The 18,980-nt window shown below is 41.5% G+C and overlaps 2 protein-coding genes across 2 annotated transcripts; both read left to right on the top strand.

The window, feature by feature from the left end:
* The first annotated feature begins 435 nt into the window (after window positions 1-435).
* Window positions 436-10,168, top strand: LOC137614067 (cyclic nucleotide-gated channel beta-3-like). Its single transcript, XM_068343567.1, has 15 exons — window positions 436-630; window positions 1,197-1,216; window positions 4,563-4,726; window positions 4,815-5,338; window positions 5,406-5,456; window positions 5,526-5,616; window positions 5,699-5,759; window positions 6,391-6,513; window positions 7,569-7,710; window positions 8,502-8,661; window positions 8,759-8,856; window positions 8,929-9,131; window positions 9,239-9,391; window positions 9,809-9,962; window positions 10,046-10,168. Exons 1-15 carry the CDS (start codon window positions 436-438, stop codon window positions 10,064-10,066), a joined length of 2,160 nt encoding a protein of 719 aa, XP_068199668.1. The 3' UTR covers window positions 10,067-10,168.
* Window positions 10,169-11,653: 1,485 nt separating this feature from the next.
* On the top strand, window positions 11,654-18,878 carry LOC137614066 (cyclic nucleotide-gated channel beta-3-like). Its single transcript, XM_068343565.1, has 17 exons — window positions 11,654-11,728; window positions 12,167-12,338; window positions 13,502-13,653; window positions 13,731-14,027; window positions 14,109-14,317; window positions 14,401-14,451; window positions 14,715-14,801; window positions 14,885-14,949; window positions 15,513-15,635; window positions 15,864-16,005; window positions 16,098-16,257; window positions 16,584-16,681; window positions 16,780-16,863; window positions 16,955-17,073; window positions 17,540-17,692; window positions 17,797-17,944; window positions 18,139-18,878. Exons 1-17 carry the CDS (start codon window positions 11,677-11,679, stop codon window positions 18,160-18,162), a joined length of 2,136 nt encoding a protein of 711 aa, XP_068199666.1. The 5' UTR covers window positions 11,654-11,676; the 3' UTR covers window positions 18,163-18,878.
* The last annotated feature ends 102 nt before the right edge of the window (window positions 18,879-18,980 follow it).

Genomic DNA, 18,980 nt, shown 5'->3' with positions numbered 1-18,980 from the left:
CAGCTTTTTTCCAGCTAATTCTAATTTTCTTTCTCCATGGACAGAACCAGACACACATTCCACATTTTTTCATGCATCAATAACATATGATTCTACGCCTAGAGGCATAGAATGAGTTATTAATACTAAACACATTATGTATACAAACATTTACACTACATGGTCCAGTGTACTCAAATAGACGTGTGCAGAAGCGAGACTATTCAACTGACTTTACAGCCCAGCTTTAGTGGTCACCTGTAAGCCTATTGGGTTCTTATATGAGATGGCGATGGGCTTAGATGTCACTGGGGTTGGGGGGGCTATACTCTGCACAAGAGTATTAGTGGTGCTAAAAGCAGATATAGCAGAGGGATCCTTCAGCCTCTGAGGAACCAGTGCGGTCCCTACGAGCCTCCTGCAGACAGAGCACCAATGAAGCTCAAGGTCTGAGACATGTTCGGCAAGTTGAAGGGACTCTTGAGGGGCCCCCAGGTGCCAGAAGGTTCAGGAGTCCCTGCTACAGCTCCTGCTCCTTCTCCTGCTCCAGCTCCTGCTCCTGCTCCTGCTCCTGCTCCTGCTCCTGCTCCTGCTCCTGCTCCTGCTCCTGCTCCTGCTCCAGCTCCTGCTCCAGCTCCTGCTCCTGCAAAGGTAAGACTACTATAAATATATGGATTTTGTCTAGTATATCTTACTAGACTAGGCAGGTAGTTTGTTCAGTGAATAAATAAAAACGATAAAATGCTGTCATTCATACCGCGTCTCAAAGAGTACCGGCTTGTTTTACTAGCCTTCAGTGGCTTTCACACTGTTCACTGTGTGCCAGGAAGAAGAGGAGCAGCCAATACTGAAATCAAGCATGACCCCCCCCCCCCAAAAAAAAATGAAGCATTGCCAGCCGCATGTAATGTAGATAGTTTTGATCCGTCTGTGTCTCTTGAGATCAGCGCAGTGACTTCCTGTCTGCCATCCGTTCTGATGCTCTTCACCCTTGTCATCTTACAATCAAATAGTTTCATTACATGGACATTATTGAAAGCGCTCCAGTCTATCAGCACGGCAAATCATTTGCTAAATGCTAAATTCCTTTTAAAAACGCTGTGTGAATTAAAAATGTCTCACTAATGATTGTGCTTTGACTAATGTGACTGTGTGGAACACGATGATTTGTGGTGCAGGAGGAGAAACAAGCCGATAAAGGGAATGAGGCCAAGAAGGAGGAGGGACCACAAGGTGAGTAATCACTTATTTGAGAGGCTGAAGCAGCAAATTCTCAAATGAAATTGCTAGATGTCTATTTTAAAAAGACCAGTACTGTACCTCTGTGTCCTACACACATTCTGTAGGACTGGGTATCACTGGGAGAGTAGGAATGTTTCCCCGAGCTTTAAATTACAATTATCACCTTTGGTTGAGCTTTGAGGGAAAAACGTTCAATCATTTAGACGGGGGTGTGGGGAGGGGCATTGACATCATGGATGCGGGAAAACATCACTAAAGATTTATATTTTGAGTTCACTTTCACTCTGAATGTTACAGCATCTCACACAGTTTTTAAAAAATATATATTTTAGGATTTTTTTCGCATAACATTGATTTAGCTGATGTTTTCATCCACAGTGACTCACAGTGATCTCAAAAGTTATAAGAAGTTGTCAACACAATATCTCTCATTCATTCTTTGCGGTCTAGACACCCTTTCTTTCTTCCTTTCTTTCTTCTTTTCTCCACTCCAGCATGTCTTTCATCAGTGCAGAACAATTGCAATCTAAAGCGCATGTATGAGAAGCTTCCTATATTATTGAAACTTTACAGTCATGGGAAAAACTGAGCTCTCACAAACTAATTTTACCATTTTAAAAGAAACTGCCAGATGCTTTGACTACAATAACAATAATACTGTTATTTACAAAGCTCATCTGAAAAGTCTCAAAGTCACCAGGATGAAAGAAATACATGACAGTAAATTAAATACGTAATTCAAATTCAGGACATGAAAGATAAATTAGACAAAATTATGAAATGCAGGGTTTATAAAGGAGCCGTAATACCCGTAACTCACACCAGTGATGTGCAGCAAATGTTTGCGTGAAATGTTCCACTACGCCTCTCGTCTTCGTCTTCAAAGGCTGTGAGCACTGATTTGTGCGAGCTGTAATTTTTGGATGTTTCATTAGAAAACTAGATTAAATGCATCAGTCAAGTTAGGAGGAGATGAAAGTGTTCAGTAATGAGAACTGAATCTTTCCTCACAGCCCCAACAGCAGCTCCACCACCAGGAGCTCCACCTAACCCTGGTCCAGCTGGACCTGAAGGGTAAGACCTGCATTCTTTGTAGCTGCTGTAGTTACAAATTATTTTAGTTTTGTTTTTTTTGTTTCATTTTGTATTGTTTTGTTTTGGGTTTTTTCTTTCTTTTCTTTTTTGGCTGCTTATTTCTTGCACATAGCTGTGATATCAGAGGCAATGCAATGGATTTTGAGTTATTTATGCCTAGTGTATCAGCACAGCCTCCAAACTCTACTAGTTGTCCAAAACACATGCCTGCCAAGAAACACCACAAACCAGTATCAAATTAATTAGCCAATGCACACTGATTAATCAGATTCCCTGGCAAGATGTGACAGAGAGACGAGAAATCCCTCAGAGATGAGAGCAGCATGTGAGATCTTTATCCTCTGGTGCAACATGATTATTATCAGGAGGATGACCTGAAAGTGGATTAAAAGCTTTTCTAGATGTAAGGAGCTCACCATGACTGCTTCTGGCCCAACAATAAAAGCCATGAAGGCGACGGGAACAGACACATTCTGCTGATCCACACAGTCCTAATCACATGTCTCATTTTTGTGTTGTGTGTTTCAATGGTTGCTCATGATGGCAGAGCGGTAAAGGTTTATATGGAGCAGAGCTGGATGAGTCAGTCTGAGTTACCAACCAGCAGGCATCGAGGATTCAGATGTGACACTAATGTGCTGAACTTCACAGCAGGCCTACACTGGTATCGACAGATTACTGCTGTGTGAAAGGATCTCATGAATTCTTATAAACGTACTACAGATGTCATGTCAGTAAATAGAAATGTACATTCTGAAAACAATGGTTCTAATTAATCATGAGTGCTTAATGTCTTCTGGTTTGACCATTATGACACAAGGCCTCAAAATCAATTTTTAAAAATGAGAATGTAACATTTATAAATCTATTTGGCCTCGATCACAATTTGTTTTTATGTATGTACAGTACTGTATTTATTTCTTTTTGGACATGTTGCGACATCGGCTGGCCACCAGAGAGCAGCAAGAGAGGGAGAGAGAGAGGGAGAGAGAGAGATCTGAATATCTGAAAATTGTTGAAAATTATTGTCAACAGGAATTTTGAAAAACACCTCCCCTTTCAGATGGACAGAAAAAGAAAAAATAATTTCTGTAGTTTGCCTCAAGTGAATCATTTTTCAAGTGGGCTGGCATTTGTTTATCGTTCTCTATAACTCTCTAAATGCACTGTCTTGGTATTTATCCTTGGTTGCCAATTATGTGGTGCACCATGCTAAAACTAATTCAGTCTAATACAATTATAATTTGCAAGATAAGAGTGGTCCTCTGCTTTATGTTCATACCATAAAGCACTGCCGCCTTTGGGAGAAAGGGGAAATATTTTTATATGATTAAAACATTAAAGTAAAATGTTTGGTTTATTAGATTAGATTATAAAGAGGGAGTTCTGTTTCAATTAATTTTAATGAGTAGACATAAATGAGTTCTTGGCTCCCCAACTAGATGTAATTCTAAAGTTTGTACGGTAGAGGGCGACATATGAACATAAACTGGCCCCCATCTGTTCATGCTGCTGAGGTTGAAACAATTTTACCACTTTAGATTTTCAATGTCGAAGGTCATTTAACCAATTAAATGTTTACATTTGCCAATATAAATTATTATTACAATTCAAAACAGTTCCTGTAGAGTTGAATAGATTTAACAATAGAAGTCTGTTATCTATTAAAAGGCTCATTGAAGCTGACACCTCACACTGTCAGCTCACACTCCTAGGTGTTTTGGCAGGTGTGGGAATCTCACCACCGATCTTGGGAACATCAAATTTGTTTTCTGCCGTCTCATGCGGCTGAGGGGCGGGGAGGGGGGATGTATTTTTCTTTTTTAAATCTCTGAAACATCTGCTTAAAAAGCTATTACAACTGCGGACGCATCAAAAAGCGGTATGTTAGCTGTAACATGCAAATACAGTTATTTACTTCTTGTTGGTCCCAGAGTTGAGGAGCCATTCCCCACTTATATAATAATTATAATTACATCACAAACAGTTTCTGTCAGTATTGAAATGTCCAGTGTCAATTCAGCCACAACAAAAGCACATGCATTTCCCTGAAAACAACCTCTTTCAGTTTGGCAATCATTAAATTATAAAGATGTATAATTTACCATTTTAAAGGTAAATGACCTTATTAGATATTATTTTTGTGTCGTGCTAATTTTCAGAGTTTCAGAGCACAGTCTCAGTGGGCTGTCTCGGTGTTTGCAGATGACAGTGTGTTTTTCTCTGGTGTCTTTTTCCCACTTCAGACAAGCAGAGCCTCCTCCACCTACACCCCCAGCCATCGTGATCAATAAGTATTCCGATGAACAACTCAGAGCCGTCATCAAACGGATGAGAGACAGGCTGGAGATCTACAAAGAGAAAGTGGCCGATCCTTATGCTTCATCTCCAGAGATCAGCCCTCCTGTCAGTGAGTCCAAACACACATTTACTCCTCTTCTTATTCATAATGATGGTTATTTCCGGTGCTTTACTAGGAGCTGGTTTTGTCCTTTCAGCTCCTTTGCTACTCAAAGATGAATACCCAAAAGTCATAGAGGAGAGGAAACGGCAAGCAGAGGAGGAAAGGATTAAAAAGGAGGAGGCTGAGAAGAAGAAGAAAGAGGAGCAGGAGAAGAAAAAGAAGGAGGCTGAGCAGAAAAAGAAAGAGGAGGAGGAGAAGAAGAAAGCAGAGGGTAACGAGGAGAAAAAGGAGAAGAAAGACATGAAGACCAGGTTGCAGGAAGCAGCCTGGTCTTCAGTGGATACGGTGCTGAAGCCAATCGAGGATCTGATGGACTCGGTGCTGGGGGTCACCATTGACCCCTTCACAGACCGCCGATACATCGCCTGGATGAGCGTGGTCACTCTGGCCTTCAACTACAACACGTGGCTCATCACGGCACGCCTGTGCTTCCCATACCACACAGAGACCGCCATCCCTTACTGGTTCGCTGCAGATTTACTGGCCGACCTCATCTACCTCACCGACTCCGTCTTATTCCAGTCCCGCAAGCAGTTTGTCAAGGCAGGAGACATCATAGTAAGTCTCAGGTGGTGAGAAGAGAGGTTTTATCTGAACCAAATGACAAGAGCTTCTTTCTCCACAGAAAGACAGAGTGATGACCAAACAGAACTACAGAGAGACGGAGAGGTTCAAGGTGCTGTAGCTTCAGTTCTCTAGCTTGACGTCCTCTCAGGTGTCTGATGCATCTGTCTCTCCTCACCAGATGGACATGATGGCCCTCATCCCGTTCGACTTGCTCTACCTCCAGTTTGGATTCAAATCCATTTTCAGAGCCAATCGTCTACTGAAGGTGAGTTTACTCACATTTCACGCCGCACTTCACAAACAAGAGTGACGTTTCCATCCTCCTCTTTCTCCTCCTCCTCTTCTAGGCAGACAGTTTCTTTGAGTTCAGTGATCGTCTAGAGAGCATCATGGCCAAGGCTTACATCTGGAGGTAAAAAAAAGGAAAAAAAGAAATATACTTCAATTTATAACAAAGAATAATTTTATCAACATTATTTTTTAGTCTATAAAAGAAAAATTTTAAGTGCATCAATTTGCCTGAAATTTAAAAAAAACCTTGTTTAAACTGTAAACATTTCTGACCAACTTACTGCACCATTTGATACTGAAAAAAAATTAAATACAGTTCTGCAACATTAACTGAGGAGCACAATATATAAAACACACCTGACAATGAGAGCACCACTTCCAACAATTGTAGTGGATGTGCAAATACACTTTATTCTATGACGGCAAAAAAAGAATGTTCCCAGGGTCACACGCACCCCACTATTTGAGAAACGCTGCTTTAAGTTAACAAGACATTGACCCATCTATGAGCCAAAAAGTAGATATTTTTTCTTCCAAGTGTTTAAATCCTAATAGAATTTATGTGAGCCAGTGTGTGGGCTGGGCTGTAAGGAGGTGCGATGATGAACGATAACACTGTAGAGCTGAAGGTGTGTCATTATACTGTTTTTATCGGTGCAATGACTCTATACTGCCTTTTGGTTGCTTTACTTTGAAGGAGGACAGATAAGCAGCAGAATAATGGTGCTGACTCAGCTTTATTTTTCTGTCAGGGTCATTCGGACCATTGGCTACCTCCTCTTCATGCTCCACATCAACGCCTGCTGCTACTACGTGGCGTCGGACTACCAGGGCATTGGGAAAACCAAATGGGTTTACTCCGGCGTCGGCAGCCCGTATGTGGAGAACTCTTGTTATTTGTGCTTGTGTTAATAAGCATTACACACTTTTAGTAGAATTTCTTTCTATTAGTAATGTTTCAACTGTCAACTAACCTAGAATAATGATGCCACACATTCCTACATTTAATAGTTTTAGGCAAAAATGACACATTGTTGGAGTTAGAGAGGGAATTAATTTCTGAACTCATCTCATTTCAGACTGTTTTAAACATGTTGCAATCCAACAACATTCTATTCTAACTCAGAATGAAATAGACAGCATCTGTGAAGCAGATTATAATTATAATTATAATTCTAAAGACTTGTGGGCAATTTTATCAACAGACAATTAAACTGTGCCCCAGTGTCATGTTTTGAGAAGAAATATTTGCACTAATAATGTAACGCAGACATGAAGCGGACAATCCACTATAAATTATTGGTTGGAGCTTCACTGGTAAAGAGTTTGAGCAGAAAGTACCATATCCAGCATCCAAACCTGTAGGTACAGCAAAGAATGACTTATTCTTCTTTATTGAAAAAAACCTCCATGTGATGATAAAGATTAATCTGTTGTGCTGAGAAACAGTAAAAAGAAACAGGGGCTTTATCAGCTCTGATGTGACAAACTGAATATCAAACAGCAGCTTTTCCTTTCTCAGTTACCTCAGTTGCTTCTTCTATGCGGAGAAATCCCTGCTGATGATTGCTGAGCTGCCGTTTCCAGACACCATGTTTGGGCAGATCTTTCAGATGACTAACTACCTTTTTGGGGCATTCTTTTTGTCCGTCATTCTTGGCCAGGTAGCTACTGTATATTGTAATAATTTTGTTGTTTTGTTTTGTTATTCTATGGTACGATTTTTAGCCTTTATTTCAATTCGTAACTATTTTTTTATGACTTTATTTTTTGGCGATTGTTTAACAGCAAGACGTCAAGGGAATCAAACTTTGATCACTGATTCAAACACACCCCGTCTTGAACACATACACATATTCTTATTGGTCAGTCCGTGACACAGGTAGTGTAGTTTATGCCTGCAGACCTAACGCCCCCACCCTCTCCACAGGTACCTGCGCTGCTACTACCACGCCGTCCGCAGTCTGATCAACATCGGGGGTCTTAGTGAACCCCATACTGTCTTTGAGATTACCTTTCAGATGACAAACTTTTTCACGGGCGTCTTTGTGTTCTCCAGTTTGATTGGTCAGGTAACACGAAACACCTTCTGTCCATCACCTCACCTGGATAGAAAACCTGCTAGAAATTAGCTTCTGTCTTCTGTCCACTTGTCTCAATAAAGGAGCGTCTTGTCTGGTATGACCAGAATGTGTGAGCTAAGGTATGCAGTGACCCCTCGTTACTCGCGGTTAATGCGTTCCAGGAACCACCCTAACCACCACTACTTCTTTTATTATTTACGATCATTTAAATGTTAATGAACCCTCCCCATACTGATATTAAACCACCTTCTATCTGTATTACCTTTTCCCACACTCTGATAGACTGTTTAAAGCACTTTTGTGTCTCACGGAAGTGCGCTGCGTTCAAAGACTCACGCCATGCAGCGCACTTCCGGATGCTGTCAGCCAATAGAATGCACGTATGGTATCACATGACTACATACTAAAAATCAGCGATGAGGTGAAGCCGCGCGTGTTGATGTGCGAACGTGCGAGGGATTACTGTAGTGTTCTTGTAAGAGTGGAAGCCAAGACTTCATTTCATTTTGATTCAGTTTTAGTGAAACACAGATTTTGGTCATATCTGACAACTTCCCTCTATTGAATGTGCAGATGTAGACATAGAAGAATGTCATGTCGGACGTTACCGAGCCTTACAGTTAGCATGACCAACACCTGTCAGCATCGTTGATAGCGTTGCCTCCCATTGCATCCCAGTGGAGTCTTGACTTACGTACACCTACAGTATCGACCTGATAGCCTCCAGTTTAGCCCCCGATCATTTGCTTTTCCTCACCACCCACCATGTGCTGCCTCAGATGAGGGATGTCATTGGTGCAGCCACAGCTGGACAGACATACTTCAGATCCAACATGGACAACACTGTGGACTACATGGTGACCAACCGCATCCCCTCTTTGGTTCAGAACCGAGTCCGCACCTGGTACACCTACACCTGGGACGCTCAGGGCATGCTGGGTCAGTAACGCAATGCTCAGAGCAGGTTTTTACACATCACGTCGAATGAAAAAGGAAATTCTGATATTCTGATATTTCAACATCTTCTTCATTTCAGATGAGTCCGAGCTGCTGGACAAGATGCCTCTGGTGATGAGAACCGCCATCGCTGTGGACATCAACCTGACCACCTTCCAGAAGATCGATCTTTTCAAGGTAACCTTTCAAGAGCCCACAACATGTAGAGAAATAGGCACTTAGCTAAAGGAAAATATGTCCGTCCTGCAGGGCTGCGACCAGCAGATGTTGGTGGACATGTTGCTGAGGCTCAAGTCGATCATCTATCTACCGGGAGATTTTGTCGTGAAGAAGGGCGACATCGGTAAAGAGATGTACATCATCAAGAGTGGAGCGGTGCAGGTGGTGGGAGGGCCTGACAACAGTATTGTGTTTGTCACATTAAAGGCCGGTTGTGTGTTTGGAGAAATCAGGTAAGCTCAAAATGAAACACAATAAAATAATGACAACAACAACAACAACAACAACAATGACAGTAATAATTCTATATAGATAATGTGTTTTTCTTTTTCAATCCAAGTCTGCTGCAGTCATCCAAAGATGGAGGGAACAGGAGGACGGCTAACGTCAAAGCCTACGGCTTTGCCAACCTCTTCGTCCTGGAGAAGAAGGACCTGTTTGACATCCTGGTCCACTACCCAGAGTCTCAGAAGGTTCTGGCCCGGAAGGGAAGGTGAGTCAGACGCTTCCGTCCTTCAGGATTTATCTTTTTCGTGCTACGTCCCACTGCCACAAGTCATTAAAATACCAAATGTGGTGAGCTTTCAACTATCTCACCATCATAACACCCTGGAGGGTAGCTTAAAGGAATAGTTCGCACAAAAATGAAATGTCAGTGATTATCTGCTTAAGTCCAAGCTGACAGAAAGTTCAGTGAAAAATTAGTTTAAAATAGAATAAATTAAAATATATTGTGATTATGGGTTGTTCATATTTTTTAACAGCATGGGGTTCATTACATATACAGAATATTATGGTATTCTCTAGAATTCTACAACACGAGTCGGCTCTATAACTCACTATCTGGTCATGACTGTTGCTGCTATGAAACAATCCTTCACTCATGGCTGCTCATCCACTCTGTGTGCAGGAAGCTGATGAAGGCGAAGGGTCCAGCAGCTGCAGCCAAAGTCGAAGAGGAGAAGAAGAAAGGTCTGGCGCTGTTTGGACCCAAACCGCCCACACCCAAACTGCTGCGAGCGGTGGGTGGAACCATAAACAGAACGGTTATTGAGAGAATGAAGGTAACGACACTCAGACCCCTAATTCATCGGTGGTCCCAGTTAAGATGACTTCTAACAAAACCCTGCTTTCATGTCTTCCCTAGGCTGCTGCTTCAGGCCAGTGAGGATGAGGAGGATGAGGAGGAGGAGTGTGCTTTTCTTTTACTACTCCTTTTTGGGAGTCAATTTACAATCATTTTCAGGTTCTTTTGCACTGAGGGCAGTTTTCAGATGCTGTTTGAAATGGATGCATCTGTTATTTTGCAGACTATTTTTTTGGCCTGCTTGGAGCGGGGTTGTCCGTGTTAACGCCTGAATGTAAATCAGTTCTTAGACAACACCCAAGTAAATTTGTCGTCAGTGGAACATTTGTGAAGACGTTTAATTTCTGACACCAACTCTTTCAGATATATAATTTAACACATTTTCAAACTTATAATGATATAACAATGTGAATCTTACTTTTGTGTCTAGAGGATAATGCTTCTGTATATTGTATACCTGCTGAGATTAATTGCGTATGTATCTATTTTTCATTCTGTGTACTGTATATATTTGCTATAATCTGTTGATGTCTGCTTCAATAAATGATCTGTCTTTTGAAGCAAAGCCTGCTATTGGTGGAATCATGTTCTTTTTGCTCACTCTGCATGTCAGTCAATGTGTTTGTTGAGAAGGAATTAGCAGAGGGTGTGTGTGTGTGGGGGGGGGGGGGTGCTCTCTAATCCCATCGGCCACACAGGGATATTTTGACTGTTAATCAACTAATTGGACTTTGTGAACTCTCTGGAGCCGGAAGGGACTGAAATGACCCGTCAGTCGTGTTTTAAAGCAGCGGCTATCATCTCATGTTAGCGCCTTTAATTCACATTATCCAGTGAGAAATGGACACGTTCTTTTTATCTGTTTCAGAAAACTTAGTTGAAGAGTGACTCACCAATATGTATTGAGATATAATACCCAGACCGTCAACCCTCTCAACCTTGGACTAGTCCAATGGCTGGAGTCTGTGACAGCAGACCTGTTGACTGTGATTGGACAGGGAATGCCCAAAGGGAATTAATGGCTCTAAGGTGTTTGATTAGTTCAGTCTGTTGTTTGGATGTGAGACAGATCAGGAGCCTTTAAGGGATCTGAGATCCACATAGAAAGGGTTCTTCAGGAGACGGCATGAGGAGACAGAGCTGTTTGTTGTAGCCAGAGCTCCACCATGTTCAGCAGGTTGAAGAAACTGATCGGGGTTCCAGAGCCACCTCCTGCACAAGATGTTGTCCCAGGATCTCCTCCAGCTCCACCTGCTCAGGTAAGACCTGCAGACTGTTTCATAGCTAAATATAGAAACAGGACTATTTAGACAAATCCTTCAGTTGTCATATTGTTTTGGATTTCTAAGTTTAATCTATTTGACTTCTATTATACTGTATTACTGAGGATGGACAACAAGGGTAGCTTGACTTTCAGCTTTGTCTCTTGGAATTCCTAAAACTGCAGCTTCTTTAAGAAAAGATTTACATTTTTACTAATGCATATTGCAGTTTATCCTCATCGGTCGGTATTCTCTAACAGTACTGTCCAATTACAGGAAGAGCCTTCAAAAGATCAGAAAGAAAGAGAGCAGCCAAAGAGAGAGAATGGAAAGAAAGAAGAAAAACAAGAGGATAAATCCACAGGAGAGGAAGTGAAAGAGGAGAAACAGAGAGAAGGCACAAAAGATTGTGAAATTAAAGACGTGAGAATGGAAGAAGAAAAGAAAGAGGAACAGACCAAAGAGGAAAATCTCAAAGAGGGTGACAACTCATTTCACATTTTTCATTTAATAATTACCCTGTTTATCAATCAACGCCCCTCTATTCTCGTCTTTCTGCTGTTGAATGAAAAGATTTATGATATTTGGAAGGGAACTAATGATCAACCCTGAGTGATCAATAATCATTATTCTTTAGTGGCTATCTGTGTACAGCTTGTTCATAGATATATCCTATACATCACATCTGCCAGGCAGATCTGTAAAATGATGGGTGTCAGTTATGGGTGATGAATGATTACAGTTTCAGCTGTAGAAAACACTTTAGAGATCATCTCAAACACACCGTACGTTACTGGCTCTTTATACTTTATAGTGGCAGTGGCAGAGGCAGTGACATGCAGTGATTTCATTCGTTCACTGTTAACTTCTGCTCACTTGTTACAAATAGAATGAAGAGAGTGGATTTGTTTTCTTTCAGTTCCAGCTCCTGCCCCAGCTGTTCCAGCTCCTGCCCCAGCTGTTCCAACTCCTGCCCCAGCTGTTCAAACTCCTGCCGCAGCTGCTCCAGCTCCTGCCCCAGCTGTTCCAGCTTCTGCGCCAGCTGCTCCAGCTCCTGCCCCAGCTGCTGCCAACCCAGAGGAGGCTGACGGGTGAGAATTCATCATATACTGGGTAGATGTAATGAATGAATGTCATTTCTGATCTTCCAGCATCAACTTTCGCTATCAGTGTCTGTACTGTTCATGTATGAAATAAAATGAAATGCCTGAAATGATGTGGCCTCAGGATTCAGGGAATTAAATTGTCTCTATGGAGTCAGTTTATTTCAGATATTATTACTGATAGTTAAAAATACTGTGAGTTGTATGCAGTTCATAAATAAATTCTTAGCCCACAGATAATCTGTCTTTTCATTGAGAGCAACGATCACAGTGTTCCCATAAACCTCTGAGGAACAACTTCCATCTGTATGGAAGAACTGTCTGTTTCAGGGATTAGCTGGCAAAATGTTTGGGGATAAGGAGAGGAAAAAGGGAGGGCATACAATAAGTTAGCGTGAGAAAAGCTTTATTTATCATTCTCAGACATTTTTCATCCACTGCTGAAACAATAAGACGATCCCGTCAATCTTCTGCAATGTTGTTCATGAAATCACTGCCATTCAAACTAACTGCATAAAAGTTGCTGTATAATAATGCTACGCCCTGGTCCTTGAGCATTCTAGGGATTGCTCTTGTCTCTATTCTTTAGGAATCCATGTCCTGAATCAGGAATTTCACAAAACACAAGTTTAATATAGCTACAACCCCTCACATGTAGCTGTTGCTGATGTGCAGAGGAGAAATTATTTCTTTTAATCATCTCTTTGAACTGATCGTACAGACGGTATGCTGACCTGACCCGACCTCCGTGAGTTATCTGCACTGACGGTAGTCGTGACTCCTCAGCCTGTGACTCCAAAATTAGGAGAGGAGATAAGGAGCTTAGTGGTGTTTGTGAGTGAGAATAACCATGGATGAAGGGGAATTGTGTTTTGATTTAACTGTGCTCTTTTTGTAAACGCACACTCATTGATGGTCAAAATCCTTGTTTCTCTTAAAGTTTAGACATAATCGTAAAAGAGCTCCTTAAAGGAACAGCTGATCAACTACCACAGCAAATATTGACGATCTGAACTTTGATTAAAACGCTGCTAATGCCCCATTTTTGGAAAATATCCCTCTCTTACTGCTCACCAAAGATTATCCCCTTCTTCTCCCTCATCAATGGGTTCACACCTGCACTTTTGTGGTATGTTTTTGTGGTATTTCAGCGAAGAAGCCCCACCTCCTCCTGTCGTCTACTCCCGTCACACGGACGACACGCTCAGAGCTGTGATCAAGAATTTAAGGGATCGCCTGGAGGTGCTCAGAGAGAAAGCCATCGACCCTTACTCCACTTCACCGGAAATCAGCCCTCCTGTCAGTAAGTATGTCCGCACCAACACGCTGGAAAACAAACACAACCAAGGTGAAAGTCTGATCCACCATCACTCTGTTCAGCACCTGTCCTGAGGAAAGATGACTACATCAGGATCAAGGAGGAAAGGCGTATAGCCAAAGAAGAGGAAGACAAAAAGAAGGCAGAGGAGGCCGTCAGAAAGGCAGAGGAGAAGAAGAAAAAGGATGAGGAGAAAAGGCTGGAGGCCGAGAAGAAAGCAGAGGAGGAGAGGCTGGCAGAGGAGCTGAGGAAGAAGAAGAAGATCCTTCCAGATGATGTGTTTTTCTTCCTCAACTTCTTAATTCATCCCATTGAAAACGCAATGGATGATGTTCTGGGAAGCACCATCGATCCTTTAGGTGAGGTGCACCATGGGAAGTGGCGATGAAATGAACACTAATTAAAAACCTGAAGTAAATGTGTGTCCTTCTCTTTTACAGACCTTCGGTACATTGCCTGGCTAGCTGTGGTTTCGGTGACATACAACTACAACATTTGGTTCTGCCCTGCCCGGTTGGCGTTCCCTTTCCACAGCCAAACCAACAACATCTACTGGATAGTCTGTGACGTTCTGAGTGACTTAGTGACCGTTGCAGACATCATTATTTGGCAGCCACGGCTACAGTTTGTCAAAGCTGGAGATGTTATTGTGAGTCACAATGTGTTGGGTAGCCTCTCTTCAAGAAACACAAATGAGCACTAATACTGTCTGACATCATTTATCCCCTGCAGAAAGACAGAGTTTTGACTAAGATGCACTATCAGAAGTCAGCACGGTTTAAGGTGAGAATGTGTATCATATTTCTAGTGATACATTAGTCCCATTTCTAGTAATTTCACTAAAACAATTGCAATATTGTTATTCATAATTTGTTGTCAGGTTTAATGGTAATAAATATAAATAAATGACTTAATCCTGGTCTGCAGGCACAGGAACTAATGTTCCCACCTTAAGACATCGCTCCTGGATGTTTTGTTTCCTGACCCCCATTCCTCCCAGTTGTTACCAACGTGTTACCAGTAAATGATCTTGCGTCTCTCTTTAGACTGATATCATCAGCATCATCCCTTTTGACCTGCTCTCCCTGCACTTTGGGTTTTCCTCCATCTACCGACTCAACCGCATCTTGAGGGTGAGCAGCATTTTCGTGGATGATGTAATTCTGGAAAAGCATAGACAAACCTCTTGTGTGAGCAGACATTTGTTCTCTTCTAGATAGAGTCCTTTTTCGAGTTTAGCGATCGACTGGAGAACGTCATGTCCAAAGCCTACATCTGGAGGTAAGAGCCCTGGAACATGAATAACAGGAGTAAACCGCTGACTTTATTTAACCCATGTCTTGACATGTGGACTGCCGCCTAACTCTAACAGCTCCTTTACCTCCTTTTTTTTTGTTTTTTGTTTTTTTAACTAAATACAATATATTCAAGAAGATTTACTAATCTGTTGTGATAGGGTCACATGAGTGCAAAAACTAAAATCTAAAAAACTAAATTCTTCCCACACTACTCTGGGGGTGCTGCCCTGACAGAATGGCATTAAAGTAATGAGCTTTATTTGCTCTACATGACCTCCAACCTTTCTCTGCCGTAATATTAATACATAATTTGTCCCAGATAATTAATTATTGCCATTTTTTTCCACTGTTGTTAATGATTCGATTTCTATGTCCCCACTGAAATCAGATCTTTTTCCTTTCTCTCAGTTTAAAACTATTCTGTTTTCCTATATAACATATAACTATATATCTATCTTGGAAACATCATCATACACACTTGACTCAGCTCACCCTTGTCCCTCTGCAGTCTACATTCTATTGCATGTTTGTGTCCTTGTGATGCAGAGTGGCTCGGACCACAGGCTACCTGCTCTTCATGCTCCACCTCAATGCCTGTGCATATTTCGTTGCGTCCGTTCATCAGGGTCTCAGATCGACTACATGGGTCTACAATGGAAATGGAACAGCGTATGTTCTTTTATTCTTCTGTAGTTTTTTGTTTTTGTTTTTGTTTTTTTTACAATTATACATGTCAGGAAACTTTATACCTACCAGAATTTCCCATTCTGAAATGAGAAAAATATAATTCCTCATAGGTATTTTGCTTTCTTCAAATGACACTCAGGGATTGTTGTTGCATTGATTAGAATGAAGGCATCATGGTGCGTTTTCCCCTCATAAAACCTGTCCTTTCAGGTACATTCGTTGCTACTACTATGCTGTCCGTAGTCTGATCAACATCGGCGGCCTTCCAGAGCCAATAACCACGTTTGAGATCACCTTCCAGATGTTGAATTTTTTCATTGGAGTTTTTGTGTTCTCCAGTTTGATTGGACAGGTAGGTAGGAGAGTTTTCATGTTTTAAGTACTATAATGTACTGAAGAGGATCTTAGATCAGTACATCTGGATTTTTTCTGTCCTCCTGTCAGATGAGAGATGTCATTGGAGCAGCAACAGCAAGTCAGGCGTATTATCGGGCATCAATGGACGGCTGTGTCGCCTACATGAACACCTATGCGATCCCCAAATATGTCCAGAACAGAGTGCGAACCTGGTACAACTACACCTGGGCCGCTCAGGGCATGCTGGGTGAGTCTTATCAAACCACAAATGTATCTTTCTTTTTTACCTGCTGATATACTGATATCAATCCAACATCAGTTATGAGAAGAAAAAAAACTATGCTTTTTTATCCAGGAAATGTCCCGCTGAGATACATTTCTTTCCAGTCCTTTCCTGATTCAAAATGACTGAATAATTGTCTGAGGGAAACTAAGTGAAATGTTCATGAATCAGAATCCCTGACAGACCCAACTCCACCTGGTTGTCACAAAGCAGTCGACGCTAATCTGAATGTAAAAACGATGAATCGGCTCCTCTGAGCTACCGGTGTTGATGTGTACATGTCTGCTCAGATGAGTCCGAGCTGCTGGACAAGATGCCTCTGGTGATGAGAACCGCCATCGCTGTGGACATCAACCTGGCCACCTTCCAGAAGATTGCACTGTTTCAGGTGACTCAGCATTTTGAGGTTTCTGTTCACCAGGATGTACTCCAGGCCAGACGCCAGAAGTCAGCAAACTGTTAACTGTGCTGCTGTTTGCTCTGCAGGGCTGCGACCAGCAGATGTTGGTGGACATGTTGCTGAGACTCAAGTCTATTGTGTATCTTCCTGGAGACTTTGTGGTGAAGAAAGTGGGTCTAGTTGTGTTAAACCTACTTGACTCTTATGGAATAAATGACCAATAATTTGTCAGAGGTCTCAAGATCTGTTCCTGTCCTACAGGGCGACATCGGTAAAGAGATGTACATCATCAAGAGTGGAGCGGTGCAGGTGGTGGGAGGACCTGACAACAGTATTGTGTTTGTCACATTAAAGGCTGGTTGTGTGTTTGGAGAAATCAGGTTTGATTTGATTCTTGTGTTGATTAGAATACACTCTAAAGGATTTAGGAGTAGAAATAGCTTCAATTTATGCATTTCATTTTTGTTACCTCAGGAGCTTTTCATATCTACAGGAACCAACATGTTTTACCACCATTACCTTGACAAATCAAACACTGTCAGAAAGCATTTTGTTTTTTATCTTTTAGGAGAGGTTATGTTGCCATTAGGAACTTCCCCTCTACTATCAAGTTTGTCTTTAAGGAAAATTATTATTTTACTGACTTTAACCTGCAACATTCTGGGATTTATGGTTGTTTAATGTTGCTTATTTTGTCCACATAAAATAGACCTTTGAAAAAAAAAATATCCACTTGACTCAAGTATTGTGTGATGATCAACAGTGTGATGACACATTTTTGTATGCGGCTGAATTTTTCAGATGGGACTGAAATAGCCCAATTATTTCATGCTCTGTGTCCATCAGTTTACTCCAGTCGGCCAAAGATGGAGGGAACAGACGCACGGCTAACGTGAAAGCACACGGCTTTGCCAACCTCTTTGTCCTGGAGAAGAAGGACCTGTTTGACATCCTGATCCACTACCCAGAGTCTCAGAAGGTTCTGGCCAGGAAGGGAAGGTGATTCTTCCGCTTGATTCTACATTAACAGCAAATGTGTAGCTGCAAATCCCATTTTACAACGCAGCCCATTAAGCATTGTGTGTGTGTGTGTGTGTGTGTAGGAAACTAGTCAAAGCTAAAGCCCCGGCAACTGCTAAAGATGAAAATAAGGCGAAAGGTCTGACTGTGTTTGGACCAAAACCACCAACACCCAAGTTCTTCAGAGCATTCGGAAACCTCTGTAAAGGCAGCATCTTGGACAAACTGAAGGTAGACTTCACACTGACTGCGGTCTTCATGGAGGGATAACTTCATGTGGTTTTTGACAAACTTTTGCATGACTTTGCTAAATGTAAGCCAGAATAGGTTCTATACTTTTCTGTGAGCCTCCATTACAATGTGTAGTTTATACTGAAGACAGCAGTGACTTGGTTTATAATTCTGTGTTTGTGTGTGTTCTACAGAAGAGTGCAGAGGAGCAGAAATGAGTGGGGAAGGATGTGACTGGCAGCAGCATTTGAGAAGGAGAAGCCAAAGAATCAGAATGGAAGTAGACCAATTATCTATATAGCTATAATGACAGTCATATCAATGTGTTCAACAGAACACATCATTTAGCCTGCATAGTCGCCACAGCAGTCATCCACAAGGTTTTGAGCAATAAGTATGTCATATCTCACAATGTTACAGAAAGTCCTGGATTGGCACCAAAGTAGGTCTTCCCTGAGAAGTGCTCCACACTTTTTCAATAGTTTTTGTATAAAAAGAAGTTAATATTTTTTGGTTCTAAGTAGAGACGCACCATCAATGAATTGCCCATTTAAATTTTTTTTTCATATATAAGGCACACTGTGTTTTTGAAAAAAATGAAAAGGCTTTTAAGTGCGCCTTATAGCGCGGAAATACTGTAATCTAATCCAATTTATGGAACATGCTCACAAAATAAGTCAAAATAAAATCAATGTATTTAAATGTAATAACTGTTTTAAGTATTTTTGAGGCACATATCAAGACGAGAGGATGTTTTCTGCATTTTCTTGGTGTCCATTTATGTTTTAGCATTGGGTACCCTGGAATAGAGGCTGAACAACAGCAGATTTTCAAGTCCAATACAACTTTTTAAGAAGTTGCTAGCAATTAATTACCCAAGCAACAGCCATGAGTACACCACTGAGTAATTGGACCATCTCTACCCTACTGGGTACTTGATCATGTTTCCTTTGCTGTAAAGGCTTCCAAAATAGCACTTATGTAGCATTCTTTCAAAAGTGAACATAATCTTTTATATTCTTGAGGACCTCTCATT

The sequence above is a fragment of the Antennarius striatus genome, chromosome 20, assembly GCF_040054535.1.
Source record: "Antennarius striatus isolate MH-2024 chromosome 20, ASM4005453v1, whole genome shotgun sequence".
Taxonomy (NCBI): domain Eukaryota; kingdom Metazoa; phylum Chordata; class Actinopteri; order Lophiiformes; family Antennariidae; genus Antennarius; species Antennarius striatus.
This window is presented reverse-complemented; position numbering and strand designations above follow the sequence as displayed.